The sequence below is a fragment of the Pseudophryne corroboree genome, chromosome 9, assembly GCF_028390025.1.
Source record: "Pseudophryne corroboree isolate aPseCor3 chromosome 9, aPseCor3.hap2, whole genome shotgun sequence".
NCBI lineage: Eukaryota > Metazoa > Chordata > Amphibia > Anura > Myobatrachidae > Pseudophryne > Pseudophryne corroboree.
The window spans coordinates 442,563,875-442,588,150 of record NC_086452.1 but is presented as its reverse complement, the minus strand read 5'-3'; the positions used below and the strand labels follow the sequence as shown (position 1 = coordinate 442,588,150).

General features: G+C 48.5%; 1 protein-coding gene across 4 annotated transcripts in view; it reads right to left on the bottom strand.

The window, feature by feature from the left end:
* Positions 1–6,489: 6,489 nt before the first annotated feature.
* Positions 6,490–24,276, bottom strand: part of QRICH1 (glutamine rich 1) — a 121,792-nt gene continuing 104,005 nt past the window's right edge. For all 4 annotated transcript variants that reach the window (XM_063941121.1, XM_063941123.1, XM_063941122.1 and 1 more), the window contains one exon: positions 6,490–7,328. In XM_063941121.1, the coding sequence (XP_063797191.1) occupies positions 7,136–7,328 (193 nt within the window). In that variant the 3' untranslated portion in view covers positions 6,490–7,135. The remainder of the gene's footprint in view (positions 7,329–24,276) is intronic.

The window sequence follows — 24,276 nt, the reverse complement described above, 5'->3', positions numbered from 1 at the left end:
GACAGAGGGAGAGTCTGCCAGCACACACCAAAAAGCGCTATATATGACAGGGATAGCCTTATGATTAAGTGCTCCCTTATAGCTGCTTTTATATTAATATATTAATATATTGCCATTTATTTTGCCCCCCCTCTCTGTTATACCCTGTTTCTGTAGTGCAGTGCAGGGGAGAGACCTGGGAGCCTTCCTGACCAGCGGAGCTGTGACAGAAAATGGCGCCGTGTGCTGAGGAGATAGGCCCCGCCCCTTTTCCGGCGGGCTCGTCTCCCGCTATTTAGTACATTTAGGCAGGGGTAAATATCTCCATATAGCCTCTGGGGCTATATGTGAGGTATTTTTAGCCTTTTTAAAGGTTTTCATTTGCCTCCCAGGGCGCCCCCCCCCCCAGCGCCCTGCACCCTCAGTGACTGCCGTGTGAAGTGTGCTGAGAGGAAAATGGCGCACAGCTGCAGTGCTGTGCGCTACCTTAAGAAGACTGCAGGAGTCTTCAGCCGCCGATTCTGGACCTCTTCTTGCTTCAGCATCTGTGAGGGGGCCGGCGGCGTGGCTCCGGTGACCATCCAGGCTGTACCTGTGATCGTCCCTCTGGAGCTTCATGTCCAGTAGCCAAGAAGCCAATCCATCCTGCACGCAGGTGAGTTCACTTCTTCTCCCCTCTGTCCCTCGTTGCAGTGATCCTGTTGCCAGCAGGAATCACTGTAAAATAAAAAACCTAAGCTAAACTCTCTAAGCAGCTCTTTATGAGAGCCACCTAGAATTGCACCCTTCTCGGCCGGGCACAAAAATCTAACTGGAGTCTGGAGGAGGGTCATAGGGGGAGGAGCCAGTACACACCACCTGACCTGTAAAAGCTTTACTTTTGTGCCCTGTCTCCTGCGGAGCCGCTATTCCCCATGGTCCTTTCAGGAACCCCAGCATCCACTTAGGACGATAGAGAAACAACTGATTTGCAGCTTTAGCACATCCCTTATAGCTAAAATGAGGTGTTCAATACCTTGTGTAGGAGTGGAATCCCCACCTAAGGGATCCACACCGTCCCCATCATCCTGTATATCATCAGAATCTGACAGAAGTGCAGGTAAAGCACATTTATGTGCACCTGTAGTAGACAGGGGGGGATGGGGAACATCAGCCTTGGCAGCTAGATCTGCTACTGCTTGTTGCAGTTCTTGTGTTTTGTTGGCATTTGCAGTGAGCTGAGATAACATATCAGACATCATACCTCGTGACTCTCCCCCACATTGTCCTTAGCATTTTGTGATGACTGACTACACTGCGCACATGATATGGAACCAGATGAAAGAGGGGAGAGTCTGGCATTACATACACTGCATAACTTTTGTTTTACCATAATGAAAAATAAGAATTTACTTACCGATAATTCTATTTCTCATAGTCCGTAGTGGATGCTGGGGACTCCGAAAGGACCATGGGGAATAGCGGCTCCGCAGGAGACTGGGCACAAAAGTAAAAGCTTTAAGACTACCTGGTGTGCACTGGCTCCTCCCCCTATGACCCTCCTCCAAGCCTCAGTTAGGATACTGTGCCCGGACGAGCGTACACAATAAGGAAGGATTTTGAATCCCGGGTAAGACTCATACCAGCCACACCAATCACACCGTACAACTTGTGATCTGAACCCAGTTAACAGCATGATAACAGAGGAGCCTCTGAAAAGATGGCTCACAACAATAGTAACCCGATTTTTTTGTAACAATAACTATGTACAAGTATTACAGACAATCCGCACTTGGGATGGGTGCCCAGCATCCACTACGGACTATGAGAAATAGAATTATCGGTAAGTAAATTCTTATTTTCTCTGACGTCCTAGTGGATGCTGGGGACTCCGAAAGGACCATGGGGATTATACCAAAGCTCCCAAACGGGCGGGAGAGTGCGGATGACTCTGCAGCACCGAATGAGAGAACTCCAGGTCCTCCTCAGCCAGGGTATCAAATTTGTAGAATTTAGCAAACGTGTTTGCCCCTGACCAAGTAGCTGCTCGGCAAAGTTGTAAAGCCGAGACCCCTCGGGCAGCCGCCCAAGATGAGCCCACTTTCCGTGTGGAATGGGCTTTTACAGATTTTGGCTGTGGCAGGCCTGCCACAGAATGTGCAAGCTGAATTGTACTACAAATCCAACGAGCAATAGTCTGCTTAGAAGCAGGAGCACCCAGCTTGTTGGGTGCATACAGGATAAACAGCGAGTCAGATTTTCTGACTCCAGCCGTCCTGGAAACATATATTTTCAGGGCCCTGACTACGTCCAGCAACTTGGAATCCTCCAAGTCCCTAGTAGCCGCAGGCACCACAATAGGCTGGTTTAAGTGAAATGCTGAAACCACCTTAGGGAGAAATTGAGGACGAGTCCTCAATTCTGCCCTGTCCGTATGAAAAATTAGGTAAGGGCTTTTATAGGATAAAGCCGCTAATTCTGAGACACGCCTGGCTGAGGCCAGGGCTAACAGCATTACCACTTTCCATGTGAGATATTTTAAGTCCACAGTGGTGAGTGGTTCAAACCAATGTGATTTTAGGAACCCCAAAACTACATTGAGATCCCAAGGTGCCACTGGAGGCACAAAAAGAGGCTGTATATGCAGTACTCCCTTGACAAACGTCTGAACTTCAGGAACTGAAGCTAGTTCCTTTTGGAAGAATATTGACAGGGCCGAAATTTGAACCTTAATGGACCCTAATTTTAGGCCCATAGACAGTCCTGTTTGCAGGAAATGCAGGAAACGACCCAGTTGAAATTCCTCTGTAGGGGCCTTCCTGGCCTCACACCACGCAACATATTTACGCCAAATACGGTGATAATGTTGCACAGTTACATCCTTTTTTCTAAGCAGCTCAGTAGAGCCACCTAGACTGCACCCTTCTCGTTCGGGCACAAAAATCTAACTGAGGCTTGGAGGAGGGTCATAGGGGGAGGAGCCAGTGCACACCAGGTAGTCTTAAAGCTTTTACTTTTGTGCCCAGTCTCCTGCGGAGCCGCTATTCCCCATGGTCCTTTCGGAGTCCCCAGCATCCACTTAGGACGTTAGAGAAACACACAATATACATACAACACAGACTGATTACAATGCAAGCCTACCCTATTGCATGTGTGAAGAGACGCAGAGGAAAAGCGGACACCAGCACACCCAACGCTGCAGAGCTCCAGTGAGGCTGTCAGCGTTTTTAAATAACAGTGAGAACTGATTATACAATGTAATTCCCTCAGAGGAATAATATCTGTGCAGAATTAGCAGCTCTCCCCCTAATCAACACCCTGTAACAGTGAACCAGCGTGTGACAGTCTGGAGCTGTGTGAGGCTGCTTATGCAGAGGAATGCGCCAAAATTCTGCTGAGCCTGCTCTGATGTAGCTCCGCCCCCCATAATGGCGCCAGAGCTACACACACACATATTTTATATATATATATATATATATATATATATATATATATTTATATTTTTATACTGGGCCTGTCTCCTAACCATGCTGTAGCCTCACATGAATGTTTAGTACAGCCAGCGCTAGCCAGTCTCACGCAGGGGCTATAGCGGGTCTCACGCAGGGGCTATAGCGGGTCGGTCTCTCTCCCTCCCCCCCCCCCCCCCCCCCCAGGAGTGACCCGTGTGCCTCACCTGCGCTTATGCCGCACCAAGAACCGGGGGACCCCTTTAGCAGGGTCCCCGGTGTGTACTCACCACCGCCGATCACCTTCAGGCAGTGTTAGGGGCGTGCGGCGACAGCCAAGGCGCAGTGCCCCGCTGAACAAACAACCCCTCAGGATGGTGGTCCTGCAGTGGGGAAGCGGCTCTGCACCTCGCGAGGCCGGTGACCGTCCCCTCCTCTAACTCCCACGGCGCAGGTATTCTGTTGCCCAAACAGCATACCGAAATGAACAAGTTTTAAATAAAAAAACAATAACTCTGGAGCTAGCAGAGTGTGCAACCTCTCCTGAGGGCACGTTTTTCTAAACTGCCTGTGGGAGGGGCCATAGAGGGGAGGAGCCAGCATACCCAGTGGAAGAAATTTAAAGTGCACTGGCTCCTTTGGACCCCATCTATACCCATCGTACTAATGTGTCCCCAATATCCCTTATGGATGCTAGAGGGAAAAGAAGTTACAAAACCCAGCTGCAAAACTGATTTGCCCACACTTGTGAATCAGGTCTTAAGTTGCTAATGGTGCTGGATAATTGGTGTCATGGAAGAGGAACCTTAACTGTGTACAAATCTTCATCAAAGTTGTAAATACAAAGAGAACCCAATAAATCAAACACAAAAAGGACATACTACAGAACTTATTAATTTACTCATCAAAATGATCCAACATTAAAAATTGTGACCTTCTTGGATTATCAGTATACTAGGAGACTAGTCAAACATATATTTGAGACTTCAAAAGGAGATCACGGAGTGCTTCAAAAAGAAGTGTAGATACTCATAAGGCTGGACAAGAGCTACAGAAGGATTCCTAGAGTTTGGGTGGCATCAATACACGGTCAGGCAGATATTACACAAGGAAAATGTAACCCCCATTATTCTTCTCAGCAGGAGCTGTTGGACAATGGAAATCACACCAAAAACAAGGCATATTACTGGAGCACACAAAGGGGCAGATGTACAGATAGGTTCACATTTATCTTGACTTCTTTGCTGCACCTAGGCACCCCATGGTTTATTAACATAAACCCTTCATCTATTGTTCTCGGCTGCAATACGATACATAGAACACCACATCAGGGGATTAAGTCATTACAGCAGGGTATTAAGTCTGATTGACCCGGCTCAGTTAATACTATTAAAGGCCAAGATAAACATGGACCCATCTGTATTAAGCCTGGAGAAGTGATAAAGCAGTGATAAGTGCAAGGTGATAACGCACCAGCCAATCGGCTCCAATATGTAAATTTTCAGTTAGTTGCCCCAAACAACCCAAGGAATCTGCAGGCTTCTCTTACACGGGCTAATCCATTACTCCATGACCTGGAGTCACCATCAGACAAGCTTTGAACAAGAAGCGTTTTAGAGCGAGCTCATTTTGATCAACCAGAGGACAACTGGAATAGGGTCATGTTGATGGAGGAGTCTAAAATCTAACTTTTTGGCTTAAATAATAAATGTAATTTCAACATAAAGAACTTCATCCCAGCAATGAAAACACAGAAGTGGGAGTATCAGGGCTTGGGCCAGTTTTGCTGCCAACGGACCAGGGTCGTTTGGAACTATGGGTGCTGTATTGTATCAGCAAGTTCTGCTCATCAGAAGGTGGGTCTTGTAGCCAGACAATGACCATAAACATTCAGTTTGGACTACAAAAAAATATATAAAAGAACAAATGGATGAAGCAGAAGTAATGTTACATGTTGGACGAGGTCACCGCTGCGCAAGGGTTGTACCAATCACTGAAATTATAGGCTCACATAATTTTTACAACCAAGAAATTTAATGTTGGAACATCTTGATCAATAAATAAAACAATCATCCTTGTGTGCCATTTGATTTGTAAGGTTCTCTCTTTTTAAAGAGGACAATCTGAGCAAAGTTAAAGTCACATTTATATAGAAATTCCAGAAACACTGAACTCTGGGACCACTGTAGCTGGGGTATGAGTTTATGTACATGGAATGGAAGAATGTTTCCTCTGCTTTCCTCATGAAAATACGTTTTTAGGTCTCTAATCTCTCTAAACATACAGTACATCATGTGAGTTCATCTGTTCACAAGATCGCTAGCAATGAAGACATAATACAAAGCATATTGGGGGGGAGGAGACACACGACACACAAATAAAATCAGGTGCTATAACCCAATATGTCATTCTTCCAGTGAACCAACTGGTTGCAAGCAGTTCCAGAACCTTTCGTCTTTGCATCAGTTTTACCAATTCTATCCCTGGTTACGGTCCATAGACTGCTGTATTGACACCTCCATAATATTGGCTTTTTGAGAGAGAGTGAGAGAGAGAGAGAGGGGGGGGCGCAGAAACAAGCAATATTGGTCAAAGACTGTAGACACCAAGGGGCTATACCAAGCCTTGAAAAGAGAAAGTGGAGAGAGATAAAGACAAACTTCTTTCATTTTTCAAACACAGGGGCAGATGTATTAACCTGGAGAAGGGATAAAGCAGTGATAAGTGGAAGGTGGTAACGCACCAGCCAATCAGCTCCTGTCATTTTTCAAATCCGTTAGGATTGGCTAGTACGTTATCACCTTACACTTATCACTTCTTTATCTCCAGGTTAAGTGTAACGCACCAGCCAATCCTAACAGATTTGAAAAATGACAGTTAGGAGCTGATTGGCTGGTGCGTTATCACCTTCCACTTATCACTGCTTTATCCCTTCTCCAGGCTTAATGCATCCGCCCCACAGTCTGTAATATGACCATTAGGAGCTGATTGGCTGGTACTTTTATCCCTCTCCAAGCCTTGATGCATCTTCCCTCAAATCCAAAGCGCACACACACCAGGAATAAAACACACTGCGCGGTGGCATGTTAAAAAGACATGCTTGTCATTCTTAATAAAACAAAGAGCATTAAGAACAAATGGAGAAATATGGATATATCTGCAGATACACAAGAATATTTTACAATAAATTTACAAAAGGCTCAGACGCCTGCAGTTTTAAGGCCTTGATATTTGGGCCAGAGGAAAAGTTGATATATTTAGGCTTATGTGTATTTTTTTTTCTTCCCCTCAGAAATATTTGTATACACTTCATAATATAAAAATTAAAGAGTTTTCCCTCCTAGCGAAAACAGAATACAAGTCTTTAAATAGAGTAGCAAGAAAATAGTCAACTCCTTTCACAAAAGTCCATCTTGTTACCCCATGAAATACATGTAGACAAAACGTATTTTGTCTACACGCGGCTTGCGGACCCCCCCGCCTTATGCCGATCGTACAGAGACATCCAGATTCTTCTGCAACTTGGAGCTCTGAATACTTGACCATAAATTTTAATCGTTTGAGATGCACATCTGAATGTCTTATACTTTATTTTAAACAGAAGCCTAAAAGGGCTTCATCACTACACCAATTAAAAAAAAGAAAAAAGAAAAAAAAGTTAGGCATCTTCTTTTAGTGTAAAAGTCTGTACATGTCTTTTCACTGGGTCACATTTCCTCCACATTTGTTTAGTGCATGTTGGTGGCGTTGGCGACCACAATGGCCTCCTGGATTTCACGGATGATCAAAATTCGGGTCAGCATCTGTTCCATCTGCTCTCTGCTGATTGGCTGGGTGGAGTACCAGATTGGACTGTTAGGGGCCACCACAGGCTCCGGTGTCAGATAAAAAGTGTCATTTCGACCTTTCACGCTCTGTGGGCTGGAAATGAAAAAAAAAAAAGAAGTCAATCTTTATTTTAACACTTACTGTAGTAACTGCAAATGTAAATGGAATATTAAAACTCTCTGGTGTCACAGTAGTACCGAGAGAGGATTTTAATTACCTACCGGTAAATCCTTTTCTCGTAGTCCGTAAGGGATACTGGGAACACTGATTACGATGGGATATAGATGAGGTCCAAAGGAGCCGGTGCACTTTAAATTTCTTCAACAGAGTATGCTGGCTCCTCCCCTATATGCCCTCCTTCACAGCTCAGTCTAGGAAAACTGTGCCCGAAGGAGAAGGACATACTTGAGAGGAGGAAACATGACAAGACACGAGTGGCGAGGGTAACGAACCAGCACATAGAAACAACAAAACTAGCAACCGCTAGTGAAACCGGAAAACAGCAACAGTTGAAATTAACAACTTCATACAAGAACAATAACTTGCAGTAAAGGTGAAGCACAGAGGCGGGCACCCAGTATCCCTTATGGACTAGGATTTAGCGGTAGGTAATTAAAATCCTCTTTTCTCTATCATCCATAAGGTATACTGGGAACACGGATTACAATGGGGACGTCCCAAAGCTCCCAGAATGGATGGGAACGTGCTGAGACGCCTGCAACACCGTATGTCCAAACTGGACTTCCTCCGAGGCCAGGGTATCAAACCTGTAGAACTTAACAGACGTGTTTGTCCCCAACCAGGTAGCGGCCCGGCATAGTTGCAAAGCCGAGACACCATGGGCAGCCGCCCAGGAAGAACCCACAGATCTGGTAGAGTGGGCCTTGACAGACCTAGGAACAGGCAAGGCTGCCGACGCATAGGCCTGTTGAATAGTGAACCTAATCCAACGGGCGATGGATTGCTTGGAAGCAGGAAGACCTTTCTTGCAAGCGTCATAGAGGACAAACAAGGAATCCGATTTCGGACAAAATCGCAGTCCTCTTGACGTAAATCCTCAGGGCTTGTACCACATCCAAGGACTCAGGAAGAGAGGCAGTGGCCGTAGCCGCCAGACCCACAATAGGCCGATTCAGGTGGAACGCAGAGACCACTTTCGGCAGAAACTGCTGACGAGTCCTGAGCTCTGCCCTGTCAGCGTGAAGACCATGTAGGAACTCCTACAGGAAAAAGACCCCAGTTCTGAAACCCGCCTAGCGGAAGTCAAGGCCAAGAGCATCACCATCTTCCACGTGAGGAATTTGTCTCCCACCGACATCAGAGGCTCAAACCAAGAAGACTATAGGAATTTCAGAACCAAGCTGAGATCCCAAGGAGCCATGTGCGACACAAAGGGAGGCAGGACACTCTGCAGGAACGTCTGTACCTCAGGCAGAGCAGCCAGTTTCTTCTGGAAGGAGATGGACAAGGCCGAGATCTGAACCTTTATGGAGCCCAACCGTAGGCCCATATCCACGGCAGCTTATAGGAAGCGCAAAAAGTGCCCCAGATTGAATTCCGCAGCTGGACACCCGCGGCCTTCACACCAGGAGATGTATCGTTTCCAGATATGGTGGTAATGCTTCGACGTGACAGGCTTCCTGGCCTGAACCATGGTGGTAATGACCTTATCCGGAATACCCTTCTTAGCTAGAATGCTCCCCTCAACCGCCATGCCGTTAAACAAAGCCGCCGTAAATCCAGGTAGACGAACGTCCCTTGTTGAAGATCCTCCCGTAGTGGGAGGGCCCAGGGTTCTTCTACTGCCATGGCCAGAAGATCCGTGTACCAGACTCTTCGAGGCCAGTCGGGGGCAATGAGAATTGGCCGTACCCCCTCTCTTCGGATTATTTTTAGAATCCGCGGGAGTAAGGGAATCGGAGGGAACAGGCACATTAGCTGGTAATCCCACGGTGTCGTCAGCACGTCCACCGCCGCTGCTAGAGGGTCCCTCGTCCTGGAACAATAGCATGGAAGCTTCTTGGCGAGTCGAGAGGCCATCAGATCGATCTGTGGACGTCCCCATAGCTCTGTTATCATCCGGAACACCTGTGGATGCAGACCGCACTCTCCTGGGTGGAGCTCGTGGCGGCTTAGGAAGTCCGCCTCCCAGTTGTCCACTCCTGGAATGAAAATGGCTGACACCACCCTTGCATTCCGTTCTGCCCAAAGAGAATCTTGGATACTTCCCGCATGCAGGCCCTGCTCTTTGTTCCTGTCGATTGACATATGCCACCACCGTGGCATTGTCCGACTGAACTTGAACGGCTTGACCTCGGAGCAGATGAGCTCCTTGCAGCAGAGCACTGTATATCGCTCTGAGTTCCAGTATGTTTATCGGAAGGCAGGCCTCGAGTACAGACCACCTGCCCTGAACTGTGCCCCTTGGGTAACAGCGCCCCAGCCCCGAAGGCTGGCGTCTGTGGTCCCGAGAATCCAATCCTGGATCCCGAAGCTCTTCCCCGCAAAGAGGTTGGAGGGCTGTAACCACCACAGAAGAGAATTCCCGGCCTCTGGTGGCAGACAAATGACTTGGTGCATCTGACCACTTCTTCAGGAGGTCCAGTTGGAAGGTCCTTGCATGAAACCTGCCAAACGGAATGGCCTCGAAAGAGGCCACCATCTTCCCCAACAGATGGGTGCAGAGATGTATGGAGACCTTGTGTGGTTGAAGAACCGCTCGAACCAACTCCTGAAGAGCCTTGTCTGCAGGAAGGAAAACTTTTTGAGCCACCGTGTCCAGGATCATTCCGAGGAACTGGAGGCGTTGGGTTGGCTCCAGGTGGGATTTCTGAAAAAGTTCAGAATCCAACCGTGGCGTGACAACAGGGATGTCGTGCGGCAGATGCTGTCCATCAGGATTTCTTTTGACCTTGCTTTTATAAGCAGATTGCCCAGGTAGGGTAAAATGTTCACCCCCTTAATCCTGAGTTGTAACATCATCTCCACCATTGCCTTGGTGAAAACCCTTGGGGCTGTGGATAAGCCGAAGGGTAGCGCCTGGAACTGGTAGTGTTCCTCTATCAGAGCAAACCTGAGGAGGCGGCCATATTGGGACATGGAGGTAGGCGTCCTTTATATCCAGAGAGACCAAGTATTCCCCCTCCTCCAGACCTGAGATCACCGTTCTCAGAGACTCCATTTTGAACCGGAGCCCTCAGATATGGGTTTAACGATTTGAGGTTCAAAATGGGTCTCACGGAACCATCTGGCTTTGGTACCACAAAAAGGCTTGAATAGTATCCTTCGCCCCATTGCTGAAGTGGTACAGGAACAATGACCTGGGTTCTGGACTAACTGTCGTATGGCCTCCCGTAGGGTGAGGCACATGGTTTCTGAAGCCGGTAAATCCGATTTGAAAAACCTTTGTGGTGGCGAACTGTCAAACTCTAGTTTGTAGCCCTGGGAGAACAGGTCTTTTACCCAGGCATCCCGGCAGGAGCTGTTCCAAATGGGGCTGAAGAATCTCAGACGAGCTTCCACCCTGAGATACCCCTGGAGCAAAGGGACACAGTCATGCTGAGGGTTTCGAGGAGCCAGAGCTGACGCTCTGGTCCTGAGATCCTGTGGTAGCCGGCTTGCGAGACTTACCTCTGGATCCTCGTGCCGCATTTGAGGCACCTCTGGATTTACTCTTAAAGTGCGCTGTCGGAAAGGACAGCCAATCACCTGTGAAGGGTACGGCTTCCACACTTTTTAGACTCAGCGTCTGTCACCCACTGGCGTAACCACAACGCTCTGCGTGCAGATACCGCCATGGTAGAGGTACGTGCATTAACAACACCGATTCCTTTGATGGTATCACAGAGAAAGCGGGCAGACTCCTGAATATGCTGAACCAGTAATACTAAGTCGGCCAGGGACTAATCCCCTGCGATGCCCTCCTGAATGTTACCAGCCGAAGTGTCTATGGCGTACGTCACCCAACATCCTGCAATAACAGGCCTTTGGGATGCCCCCGCTGCAACAAAAATAGATTTTAAAGTTGCTTCTATTTACCTATCTGCAGGTTCCTTTAAGGCCGTAGCCCCTGAACCGGCAGAACTAGCTTTATTGACAGGCGTGACACTGAAGCGTCCACCGCCGGGGGAGTTTCCCATACCTTAAGCCCCCTTCCTGGGCAAATGGGAAGGTGGCTAACCATGTTTTGGACACTAGGAACTTTTCTATCAGGAGAGACCCATGGCTCTCTAAAAAGGTCACCCAGTTCCTTTGAGTCAGGAAATTAGACCTGTACCTTTTTACTGTGCAGAGAAAAAGGATTGCTGCACATCAGATTGATTACTAGGAATATTTAAAACATCTCTTATTGCATTAAGTGAGTCTACACCCTGTGCAGCAGAGGAATCATCTAACTCTGCATTTGATTCCAGCTCCTCCCCCTCCGGTACCTCTTCCTCGGATTCCGAGATATCAGGTAACCCCCTATTTTGGGGTAAAGGATTAGAGAGAGGAGAAACACGTCTGCTATCTGCCCTGTCCTTTGTCAGAGCAGCCATAGACTGTTGTAACTGCTGCCTTTCAGTAGTTAACTCATTAGACATGTCAGCCATCATAGATTTAATTGAACTGAGCCAAGGAGGCTATTGCAATTCACCCCCAGAAACCCCACTAGTTTGTGAGGGCTGACTGTATTGTTCACACATGAGGGAATCCCCAGGAGAGGGGGAAAACCTGGTATGACAAACAGCACATACAACTTTTTCACCATGCTGACAGAGGACATTTACATACACACATACACAGAGACACAGGGTACAAGCAAGCCTGCCCAGCCTAATATGTGTGGAGACGCACAGAGATGAGGAACCAGCACACAGCTTGATACTAACAATTGAATAGAAGAAGGCAATTTAGTGTACAGTGTGAGGAGCCTTATATAAGGGTCCCACAGCAGGCTCTCTCCCTTAACTACGTCCCTGTACCAGTGTCTGGCCGTGGAGTATCACTTGGAGGAGCCGGCAGTCCTGCAGCAGCACTGTGAGTAAGGAAATGGCGCTAGGAAGCCGCTGGTCCCGCTCTGATGAAGCTCCGCCCCCTGTAATGGCGCCGGAGTTAAACAGTTATTTATACTGGCAAAGTCACCAAATAGTGTAAAATTTAAAGTACTGGTACCCCATTCCACTATCGCTGTCCAGTCTGTGCAGGGGTGGGTTATGGAATCACCTGAAGGGGAGTCCGTATGCCCGCCCCGCGATCGTGCCGTACAATGAACCGGGGGGCCCCCACAAGCGGGATCCCTGGTTATCACTCACCACTCTTCTTCGGGCTCTGTACTCGGGGTGTGCGGCGGGTGTGTGCGCGAGAACGCAATGCCTGCGGTACACAAACCCTCAGGACCGTTGTCCTGTCAGCTGGATCAGACTCAGCACATCCAGGAGGCCAGTGTCGGTTCCCCCCCCACACTCCCCATCAGTGTCCCTCGGTGCAGGTAAGCTGTTGCCCTACAGCAGGCTTTCCCAACCACGGTCCTCGAGGAACACCAACAGTGCAGGTTTTAGTGATATCCAGGCTTCAGCACAGATGACTTAATTAGTAGCACAGTTATTTTGATTTAACCATCTGTGCTGCAGCCTGGATATCACTAAAACCTGCACTGTTGGTGTGCCTTGAGGACCGCGGTTGGGAATGCCTGCGCTACAGCTTACATCTTACCTGAAAATAAACTGAAGAAAAACGCTCTCTGGAGCTCTAGAGTGTGCATGCTCTCCTGAGGGCACATTTTTCTAAACTGAGCTGCGAGGGAGGGCATAGAGGGGAGGAGCCAGCACACTCTGTTGAAGAAATTTAAAGTGCACCGGCTCCTTTGGATCCCATCTATATCCCATCGTAATCACTGTTCCCAGTATCCCTTATGGATAAGAGAAATAAAAATAAATTATATTTATGTGTCGGGATCAGCATTCTAGGTTTAGCAGTCCAAGAAGAGTACGGATGGCATCTCCCAATCATCCTTAGAGCGCACACAAAAAATAGGGATTTTTGTTACTTACCGTAAAATCTCTATCTCTCTGATTCCATCTGGTGGACGCTGCGCTGTTACTTGTGGGGTTAGAGTGTGTGGATGGGAGCTTGGCACAGAACCTATCAAAACTAACTCCTCCCCCCTCTAACCCTTCCCATCTCCAGCCTACCACTAGATCACATCAGTTAACGTTCAGCAAAGCCAGAGGAGATGGAATAGGACCTGACCAAAAAAAACAGACAGAAGTACGGGAGGGATCGCAGCGTCCTCCAGATGGAATCAGAGAAAGATTTTACGGTAAGTAACAAAAAATAAGAATTTACTCACCGGTAATTCTATTTCTCGTAGTCCGTAGTGGATGCTGGGGACTCCGTCAGGACCATGGGGAATAGCGGCTCCGCAGGAGACAGGGCACAAAATTTAAAAGTTTGACCACTAGGTGGTGTGTACTGGCTCCTCCCCCCATGACCCTCCTCCAAGCCTCAGTTAGGATACTGTGCCCGGACGAGCGTACACAATAAGGAAGGATTTTGAATCCCGGGTAAGACTCATACCAGCCACACCAATCACACCGTACAACTTGTGATCTGAACCCAGTTAACAGTATGATAACGTAGGAGCCTCTGAAAAGATGGCTCACAACAATAAACAACCCGATTTTTTTGTAACAATAACTATGTACAAGTATTGCAGACAATCCGCACTTGGGATGGGCGCCCAGCATCCACTACGGACTACGAGAAATAGAATTACCGGTGAGTAAATTCTTATTTTCTCTGACGTCCTAGTGGATGCTGGGGACTCCGTCAGGACCATGGGGATTATACCAAAGCTCCCAAACGGGCGGGAGAGTGCGGATGACTCTGCAGCACCGAATGAGAGAACTCCAGGTCCTCCTTAGCCAGGGTATCAAATTTGTAGAATTTTACAAACGTGTTCTCCCCTGACCACGTAGCTGCTCGGCAGAGTTGTAATGCAGAGACCCCTCGGGCAGCCGCCCAAGATGAGCCCACCTTCCTTGTGGAGTGGGCATTGACAGATTTAGGCTGTGGCAGGCCTGCCACAGAATGTGCCAGTTGAATTGTGCTACAAATCCAACGAGCAATCGTCTGCTTAGAAGCAGGAGCACCCAGCTTGTTGGGTGCATACAGTATAAACAGCGAGTCAGATTTTCTGACTCCAGCCGTCCTTGAAATATATATTTTCAATGCTCTGACAACGTCCAGCAACTTGGAATCCTCCAAATCGCTAGTAGCCGCAGGCACCACAATAGGCTGGTTCAGGTGAAACGCTGATACCACCTTAGGCAGAAAATGAGGACGCGTCCTCAATTCTGCCCTGTCCGAATGGAAAATCAGATATGGGCTTTTATACGATAAAGCCGCCAATTCCGACACTCTCCTGGCTGAAGCCAGGGCCAGTAGCATGGTTACTTTCCATGTAAGATATTTCAAATCTACCGATTTGAGTGGCTCAAACCAATGGGATTTGAGAAAATCCAAAACTACATTGAGATCCCACGGTGCCACTGGGGGCACAACCGGGGGCTGTATATGTAGTACTCCTTTTACAAAAGTCTGGACTTCAGGAACTGAAGCCAATTCTTTCTGGAAGAAAATCGACAGGGCCGAAATTTGAACCTTAATGGACCCTAATTTGAGGCCCATAGATAATCCTGTTTGCAGGAAATGTAGGAATCGACCCAGTTGAAATTCCTCTGTCGGGGCCTTCCTGGCCTCACACCATGCAACATATTTTCTCCAAATGCGGTGATAATGTTGTGCAGTCACCTCCTTCCTGGCTTTGACCAGGGTAGGGATGACCTCTTCCGGAATGCCTTTTTCCCTTAGGATCCGGCGTTCAACCGCCATGCCGTCAAACGCAGCCGCGGTAAGTCTTGGAATAGACACGGTCTCTGCTGAAACAGATCCCTTCTTAGAGGTAGAGGCCACGGATCTTCCGTGAGCATCTCCTGAAGTTCCGGGTACCAAGTCCTTCTTGGCCAGTCCGGAGCCACTAGTATCGTTCTTACTCCCCTTTGCCGTATAATTCTCAGTACCTTGGGTATGAGAGGCAGAGGAGGGAACACATACACTGACTGGTACACCCATGGTGTTACCAGAGCGTCCACAGCTATTGCCTGAGGGTCTCTTGACCTGGCGCAATACCTGTCCAGTTTTTGTTGAGGCGGGACGCCATCATGTCCACCATTGGTCTTTCCCAATGGACTACAATCATGTGGTGAACACTGCTGACAGTGCTATCACATGATTTTCCGCCCAGCGAAGAATCCTTGCAGCTTCTGCCATTGCCCTCCTGCTTCTTGTGCCGCCCTGTCTGTTTACGTGGGCGACTGCCGTGATGTTGTCCGACTGGATCAACACCGGCTGACCCTGAAGCAGAGGTTTTGCCAGGCTTAGAGCATTGTAGATTGCTCTTAGTTCCAGTATATTTATGTGAAGAGACGTTTCCAGGCTTGACCACACGCCCTGGAAGTTTCTTCCTTGTGTGACCGCTCCCCAGCCTCTCAGGCTGGCATCCGTGGTCACTAGGACCCAGTTCTGTATGCCGAATCTGCGGCCCTCTAACAGATGAGCACTCTGCAACCACCATAGCAGAGAGACCCTTGTCCTTGTCGACAATTTTATCCGCTGATGCATCTGCAGATGCGATCCGGACCATTTGTCTAGCAGATCCCACTGAAAAATTCGTGCATGGAATCTGCCGAATGGAATCGCTTCGTAAGAAGCCACCATTTTTCCCAGGACTCTTGTGCATTGATGCACAGACACTGTCCCTGGTTTTAGGAGGTTCCTGACGAGTTCGGATAACTCCATGGCTTTCTCCTCCGGAAGAAATACCTTTTTCTGAACAGTGTCCAGAATCATCCCTAGGAACAGCAGACGTGTCGTCGGGATCAGTTGGGATTTTGGAAAATTCAGAATCCACCCGTGCTGTTGGAGCACTACTTGAGTTAGTGCTACTCCGACCTCCAGCTGTTCTCTGGATCTTGCCCTTATCAGGAGATCGTCCAAGTAAGGGATCATTAATACGCCTTCTCTTCGAAGAAGGATCATCATTTCGGCCATTACCTTGGTAAAAACCCTGGGTGCCGTGGACAATCCAAACGGCAGCGTCTGAAACTGATAATGACAGTTTTGTACCACGAACCTGAGGTACCCTTGGTGTGAAGGGCAAATTGGGACATGAAGGTAAGCATCCTTGATGTCCAAGGACACCATAAAATCCCCTTCTTCCAGATTCGCTATCACTGCTCTGAGTGACTCCATCTTGAACTTGAATTTTTGTATGTACAGGTTCAGAGATTTCAGATTTAGAATAGGTCTTACCGAGCCGTCCGGCTTCGGTACCACAAATAGCGTGGAGTAATACCCCTTTCCCTGTTGTAGAAGGGGTACCTTGATTATCACCTGCTGAGAATACAGCTTGTGAATGGCTTCCAATACCGTCGCCCTGTCTGAGGGAGACGTTGGCAAAGCAGATTTTAGGAACCGGCGAGGGGGAGACTTCTCGAATTCCAACCTGTAACCCTGAGATACTACCTGCAGGATCCAGGGGTCCACCTGCGAGTGAGCCCACTGTGCGCTGAAATTCTTGAGGCGACCCCCCACCGCCCCTGAGTCCGCTTGTAAGGTCCCATCGTCATGCTGAGGCCTTTGCAGAAGCCGGGGAGGACTTCTGCTCCTAGGAAGGGGCTGTTTGCTGCAGTCTCTTACCCTTTCCTTTGCCTCGGGGCAAATATGAATGTCCTTTTGCTCGCTTGTTCTTATAGGAACGAAAGGACTGCGGCTGAAAAGACTGCGTCTTTTTCTGCTGGGAGGGGACTTGAGGTAAAAAGGTGGACTTCCCGGCTGTTGCCGTGGCTACCAAATCCGATAGACCGACCCCAAATAATTCCTCCCCTTTATACGGCAATACTTCCATATGCCGTTTGGAATCCGCATCGCCTGACCACTGTCGTGTCCATAGACTTCTTCTGGCAGATATGGACATCGCACTTACTCTTGATGCCAGAGTGCAGATATCCCTCTGTGCATCTCGCATATAAAGGAATGCATCCTTTAATTGCTCTATAGTCAATAAAATACTGTCCCTATCCAGGGTATCAATATTTTCAGTCAGGGAATCCGACCAAGCCACCCCAGCACTGCACATCCAGGCTGAGGCGATTGCTGGTCGCAGTATAACACCAGTATGTGTGTATATACTTTTTAGAGTATTTTCCAGCCTCCTATCAGCTGGATCCTTGAGGGCGGCCGTATCAGGAGACGGTAACGCCACTTGTTTGGATAAACGTGTGAGCGCCTTGTCCACCCTAGGGGGTGTTTCCCAGCGCGCCCTAACCTCTGGCGGGAAAGGGTATAACGCCAATAACTTCTTTGAAATTAGCAGTTTTTTTATCAGGGGTAACCCACGCTTCATCACACACGTCATTCAATTCCTCTGATTCAGGAAAAACTACAGGTAGTTTTTTCAGACCCCACATAATACCCCTTTTTGTGGTACTTGCAGTATCAGAGATATGCAAAGCCTCCTTCATTGCCGTGATCATATAACGTGTGGCCCTACTGGAAAATACGTTCGTTTCTTCACCGTCGACACTAGATTCGGTGTCCGTGTCTGGGTCTGTGTCGACCGACTGAGGCAAAGGGCGTTTTACAGCCCCTGACGGTGTTTGAGACGCCTGTACAGGTACTAACTGGTTTGCCGGTCGTCTCATGTCGTCAACCGACTTTTGCAGCGTGCTGACATTATCACGTAATTCTATAAACAAAGCCATCCATTCCGGTGTCGACTCCCTAGGGGGTGACATCACCATTACCGGCAATTGCTCCGCCTCCACACCAACATCGTCCTCATACATGTCGACACACACGTACCGACACACAGCAGACACACAGGGAATGCTCTGATAGAAGACAGGACCCCACTAGCCCTTTGGGGAGACAGAGGGAGAGTTTGCCAGCACACACCAAAGCGCTATAATTATATAGGAACAACCTTATATAAGTGTTGTTTCCTTATAGCTGCTTAAATATATATAATATCGCCAAAAAATGCCCCCCCTCTCTGTTTTTTACCCTGTTTCTGTAGTGCAGTGCAGGGGAGAGCCTGGGAGCCTTCCTAGCAGCGGAGCTGTGTAGGAAAATGGCGCTGTGTGCTGAGGAGATAGGCCCCGCCCCCTATTCCGGCGGGCTCTTCTCCCGGTTTTTCTGAGACCTGGCAGGGGTGAAATACATCCATATAGCCTCATGGACTATATGTGATGTATTCTTTTTAGCCAGAAAGGTATTAACATTGCTGCCCAGGGCGCCCCCCCCAGCACCCTGCACCCTCAGTGACCGCCGGTGTGAAGTGTGCCTGTGCGCAATGGCGCACAGCTGCAGTGCTGTGCGCTACCTCATGAAGACTGAAAAGCCTTCAGCCGCCGGTTTCTGGACCTCTTCTTACTTCAGCATCTGCAAGGGGGTCGGCGGCGCGGCTCCGGTGACCCATCCAGGCTGTACCTCTGGAGCTAGTGTCCAGTAGCCTAAGAAGCAAATCCATCCTGCACGCAGGTGAGTTCACTTCTTCTCCCCTAGGTCCCTCGTTGCAGTGAGCCTGTTGCCAGCAGGACTCACTGAAAATAATAAAACTATCAAAACTTTTACTCTAAGCAGCTCTTTATGAGAGCCACCTAGATTGCACCCTGCTCGGACGGGCACAAAAACCTAACTGAGGCTTGGAGGAGGGTCATGGGGGGAGGAGCCAGTACACACCACCTAGTGGTCAAACTTTTAAATTTTGTGCCCTGTCTCCTGCGGAGCCGCTATTCCCCATGGTCCTGACGGAGTCCCCAGCATCCACTACGACGTCAGAGAAATCCCTATTTCTCTTTCATCCATCTGGGGGACGCTGCACTGTTACTTGTGGGATTTCCCAAAGCAAGCTAAGTAGAGGAGGGAGACATGGACGGCATAGCCGTCCATAAAATCGGATGCCCAACAGAGGCAGACTCCAAACCAAAAGTATGGAAACGGTAGAACTTTGTGAAGGTATGCATGGAAGACCAGGTTGCCGCTTGACATAACTGCTCGACAGACACCCCACCGCGCACAGCCCAAGAAGCCCCAACAGCTCTAGTCAAATGAGCCCTCAAAGAATCAGGAACAGGTAACGCTGAGGAAACATAAGCTTGCCTAATAGCATAAGTAACCCAGCGCGCCACTGTATTTTTAGAGGCCGGCCAGCCACGCTTGTGCGCAGCAAACAAAATCAATAAGGTATCCGTACGTCGAATAGATTCTGTATGGGACAAATAAATGCGTAATGCTCTAACAACATCCAATGAGGCCAAATGGCAATCCCCTCCAGAAGAGTCTGGGATAAACGCCGGAAGAACAATGTCCTGATTCATATGGAAAGCCGACACAACTTTAGGCAAAAAGGCTTCGTACGGAAAACCACTCGATTGTCGTGAAAAACCAACAAAGGTGGCCTGCAAGAAAGTGCTGCTAACTCAAACACACCTAGCCGAAGCAATGGCCAAGAGAAAAAAACACTTTTAGAGTAAGAAAGCGTAACTCAACATAATTTAATGGTTCAAACGGAGGCTTCTGGAGAGCCTGAAGAACCAGATTTAAATCCCACGGTGGAACCGGAGGTACAAAAGGAGGTTGAATCCTGAGTACACCCTGAAGGAAAGTCTGAACTTCCAGAATGACAGCCAATCTTGTTTGAAAAAGTACCGACAGTGCTGAAACCTGTCCCTTAAGGGAAGACAAAGTAAAGTATTTTAGTCAGAACCTCCTGAAGAAAAGACAGCAGACGAGGTAACCTAAAGAGGTGCGGGGACAACCCACGCTTCTCACACCAAGCAATGTAAATACGCCATACCCTGTGATATATACGAGAAGTGACAGGCTTCCTAGCCTGAAGCATAGTTTTTACCACTGGTCGAGATAACCCTTTAGCTTTTAAAATGTTGGATTCAAGAGCCAAGCTGTCAAAGCCAGACGATCTAAACCCTGATGGTGACAAGGACCTTGTAAGAGGAGATCGGGTCGTAGAGGTAGCCAGAACGGTTCCCCGACCACCATGCTGCGAAGAAGAGTGTACCACTGACGTCGAGGCCAGTCCGGTGCTACAAGAATGACTGGTACACCTTCCCTGCGGATGCGTTGAAGAAGACGCGGTATCAAGGGAATTGGAGGGAACACACATCCGAGATGAAATTGCCACAGAGCTGTCAATGCATCGATTAGCGTTGCTTGAGGGCCCTGAGTGCGAGAGCCGTACCGAGGTAACTTTCGGTTGAGGCGGGATGCCATTTGATCGATGTCGGGTGTTCCCCACTGAGACACCAGGGTCAGAAATACTTCTTGATGAAGTTCCCATTCCCCCGGATGTATTGTGTGACGGCTTAAGAAATCTGCTTCCCAGTTGTCTACCCCTGGAATTTGAATTGCAGATATGGTCGGTTTCCACCTCTCCGCCCACTGTAGAATATGTGCGACTTCCTTCATGGCTCTCCAGCTGCGAGTTCCTCCCTGCTTGTTTATGTAAGCTACTGCTGTGGCGTTGTCTGATTGAATGCATACTGGGTGACCCCTGACACTGTCCTGTATCTGAACCAGAGAGTACCGAATTGCTCTTAACTCTAAAATGTTGATCGGTAACTTCGATTCCTGAACGCTCCAGAGCCCCTTAAGATGTTGGGACTGAAACACCGCCCCCCAACCGATGAGGCTGGCGTCCGTGGTGACCATCATCCAATCCCAGACCGTGAACGGTGCTCCCTTGGTTAAATTGGGACTGTGAAGCCACCAAAGTAGAGACTGTCGAGTCTGAACAGACAGTCGGCATAATTACAATTCCAGATGCGGACCCATCTGATTCCAAGAGCCCAGAATCTGCGACTGAAGGGCACGAGCATGAAATCTGGCATATGGTACCAACTCGAACGTTGCTACCATTTTGCCCAACACCAACATCTGAGAACCGATACCCTCGGCAATTGCAACAGAGAGCGAATCCTGGTCCTGAGATCCTGAATCTTGTCCTGAGGTAGAAAAACCTTCTGACTCCTTGTGTCGAACAGTAGACCTAGAAACACTATCTCCTGAGAGGGAGTCGGGGTAGATTTTCGGAAATTCACAATCCATCCGAAGGACTGCAGAGTGGTCGTGGTGTGTTGTAGGTGCTGTTGAAGAAGTTCCGGCGAGGAAGCTTTTAGTAGTAGATCGTCCAGGTAAGGATCCCTTGACCTCTGAGGACCGCCACCATGTGACCCAATATATTTGTAAATACTCGAGGGGCCATGGAAAGACCAAAAGGGAGAGTCTGAAATTGGAAATGCCAAGGCCCTAGTGCGAACCTCAACAAACGTTGATGACCCGACCAAATTGGGACGTGGTGATAAGCGTCCTTTATGTCGATAGATGCCAAATACTCCTCTGGTTCCATGGCTGCGATGATCGAACGAATCTATTCCATTTTTAACTTCTGGACAGAAAGATAAGGATTCAGGCATTTTAGATTTAAAATGGATCGAAATGAACCATCCGGTTTGTTTACTAGAAAAAGACTTGAGTAAAACCCTTGACCGTGTTGAGCTCTGGGAACTGAACAAATTACTCCTCGTTTCTCTATCGTCCTAGTGGATGCTGGGGTTCCTGAAAGGACCATGGGGAATAGCGGCTCCGCAGGAGACAGGGCACAAAAAGTAAAGCTTTAGGATCAGGTGGTGTGCACTGGCTCCTCCCCCTATGACCCTCCTCCAAGCCTCAGTTAGATTTTTGTGCCCGGCCGAGAAGGGTGCAATCTAGGTGGCTCTCCTAAAGAGCTGCTTAGAAAAGTTTAGCTTAGGTTTTTTATTTTACAGTGAGTCCTGCTGGCAACAGGATCACTGCAACGAGGGACTTAGGGGAGAAGAAGTGAACTCACCTGCGTGCAGGATGGATTGGCTTCTTTGGCTACTGGACATTAGCTCCAGAGGGACGATCACAGGTACAGCCTGGATGGTCACCGGAGCCTCGCCGCCGGCCCCCTTGCAGATGCTGAAAAGAGAAGAAGGTCCAGAATCGGCGGCAGAAGACTCCTCAGTCTTCTTAAGGTAGCGCACAGCACTGCAGCTGTGCGCCATTGCTCTCAGCACACTTCACACGGCAGTCACTGAGGGTGCAGGGCGCTGGGAGGGGGGCGCCCTGGGAGGCAATGTAAACCTATTTTTTGGCAAAAAATACCTCACATATAGCCTCCGGGGGCTATATGGAGATATTTAACCCCTGCCAGAATCCGTTGAAGAGCGGGAGACGAGCCCGCCGAAAAAGGGGCGGGGCCTATCTCCTCAGCACACAGCGCCATTTTCCCTCACAGAAAGGCTGGAGGGAAGGCTCCCAGGCTCTCCCCTGCACTGCACTACAGAAACAGGGTTAAAACAGAGAGGGGGGGCACTAATTTGGCGTTAGAAATATATAAAAAGATGCTATAAGGGAAAACACTTATATAAGGATGTCCCTATATAATTATAGCGTTTTTTGGTGTGTGCTGGCAAACTCTCCCTCTGTCTCTCCAAAGGGCTAGTGGGTCCTGTCCTCTATCAGAGCATTCCCTGTGTGTGTGCTGTGTGTCGGTACGTGTGTGTCGACATGTATGAGGACGATGTTGGTGAGGAGGCGGAGCAATTGCCTGTAATGGTGATGTCACTCTCTAGGGAGTCGACACCGGAATGGATGGCTTATTTAGGGAATTACGTGATAATGTCAACACGCTGCAAGGTCGGTTGACGACATGAGACGGCCGACAAACAATTAGTACCGGTCCAGACGTCTCAAAAACACCGTCAGGGGTTTTAAAACGCCCGTTTACCTTAGTCGGTCGACACAGACACAGACACGGACACTGAATCCAGTGTCGACGGTGAATAAACAAACGTATTCCTTATTAGGGCCACACGTTAAGGGCAATGAAGGAGGTGTTACATATTTCTGATACTACAAGTACCACAAAAGAGGGTATTATGTGGGATGTGAAAAAACTACCTGTAGTTTTTCCTGAATCAGATAAATTAAATGAAGTGTGTGATGATGCGTGGGTTCCCCCCGATAGAAAATTATTGGCGGTATACCCTTTCCCGCCAGAAGTTAGGGCGCGTTGGGAAACACCCCTTAGGGTGGATAAGGCGCTCACACGCTTATCAAAACAAGTGGCGGTACAGTCTATAGATAGGGCCGTCCTCAAGGAGCCAGCTGACAGGAGGCTGGAAAAATAGGATTTTGGTACTTACCAGGTAAATCCTTTTCTTTGAATCCATAGGGGTCACTGGAGTACTCTTGGGATATGGACGGGCTTCCGCAGGAAACAGCACTGAATATTTAAATTTAGTAACACTCCACCCCTCCATATCCCTGGTCACTACCCAGTGTTTTTTACTGAGCCGAACAGGAATTAAGAGAGGTTAATAATGGAGTATTACATATAACATAACTGACAATAACGAAGTTAACACATAACGTTACTGACAACTAAACAGTTGACACCCTAACCAGCACTTGTAACTTGAACCAGTCGGTGAAAGTGTGTTACCATAAGATCCTCAGAACTAACCACAAGTAGGTAAAACTGCTCTGGGTGGGCGTCCAGTGACCCCTATGGATTCAAAGAAAAGGATTTACCTGGTAAGTACCAAAATCCTATTTTCTTTTTCATCCACTAGGGGTCACTGGAGTACTCTTGGGACGTACCAAAGCTTCCCCCGTGGGCGGGAGAGCAGTTTGGCACTTGTAACACTAGGCGGCCAAAGCTAGATGCTGATGCCGCAAAAGTATCAAACTTGTAAAAGCGCACAAACGTGTGCACTGAAGACCATGTAGCCGCTCGGCAAAGCTGCGTCGCAGAAGCCCCACGACCAGCTGCCCATGAAGTACCCACAGAACGTGTGGAATGAGCGGTTACTGACGTAGGCGGTTGTAACCTAGCATGAAGGTAAGCCTGGCGTATGGTCAGTTTTATCCATCTGGATAAAGTTTGTTTAGA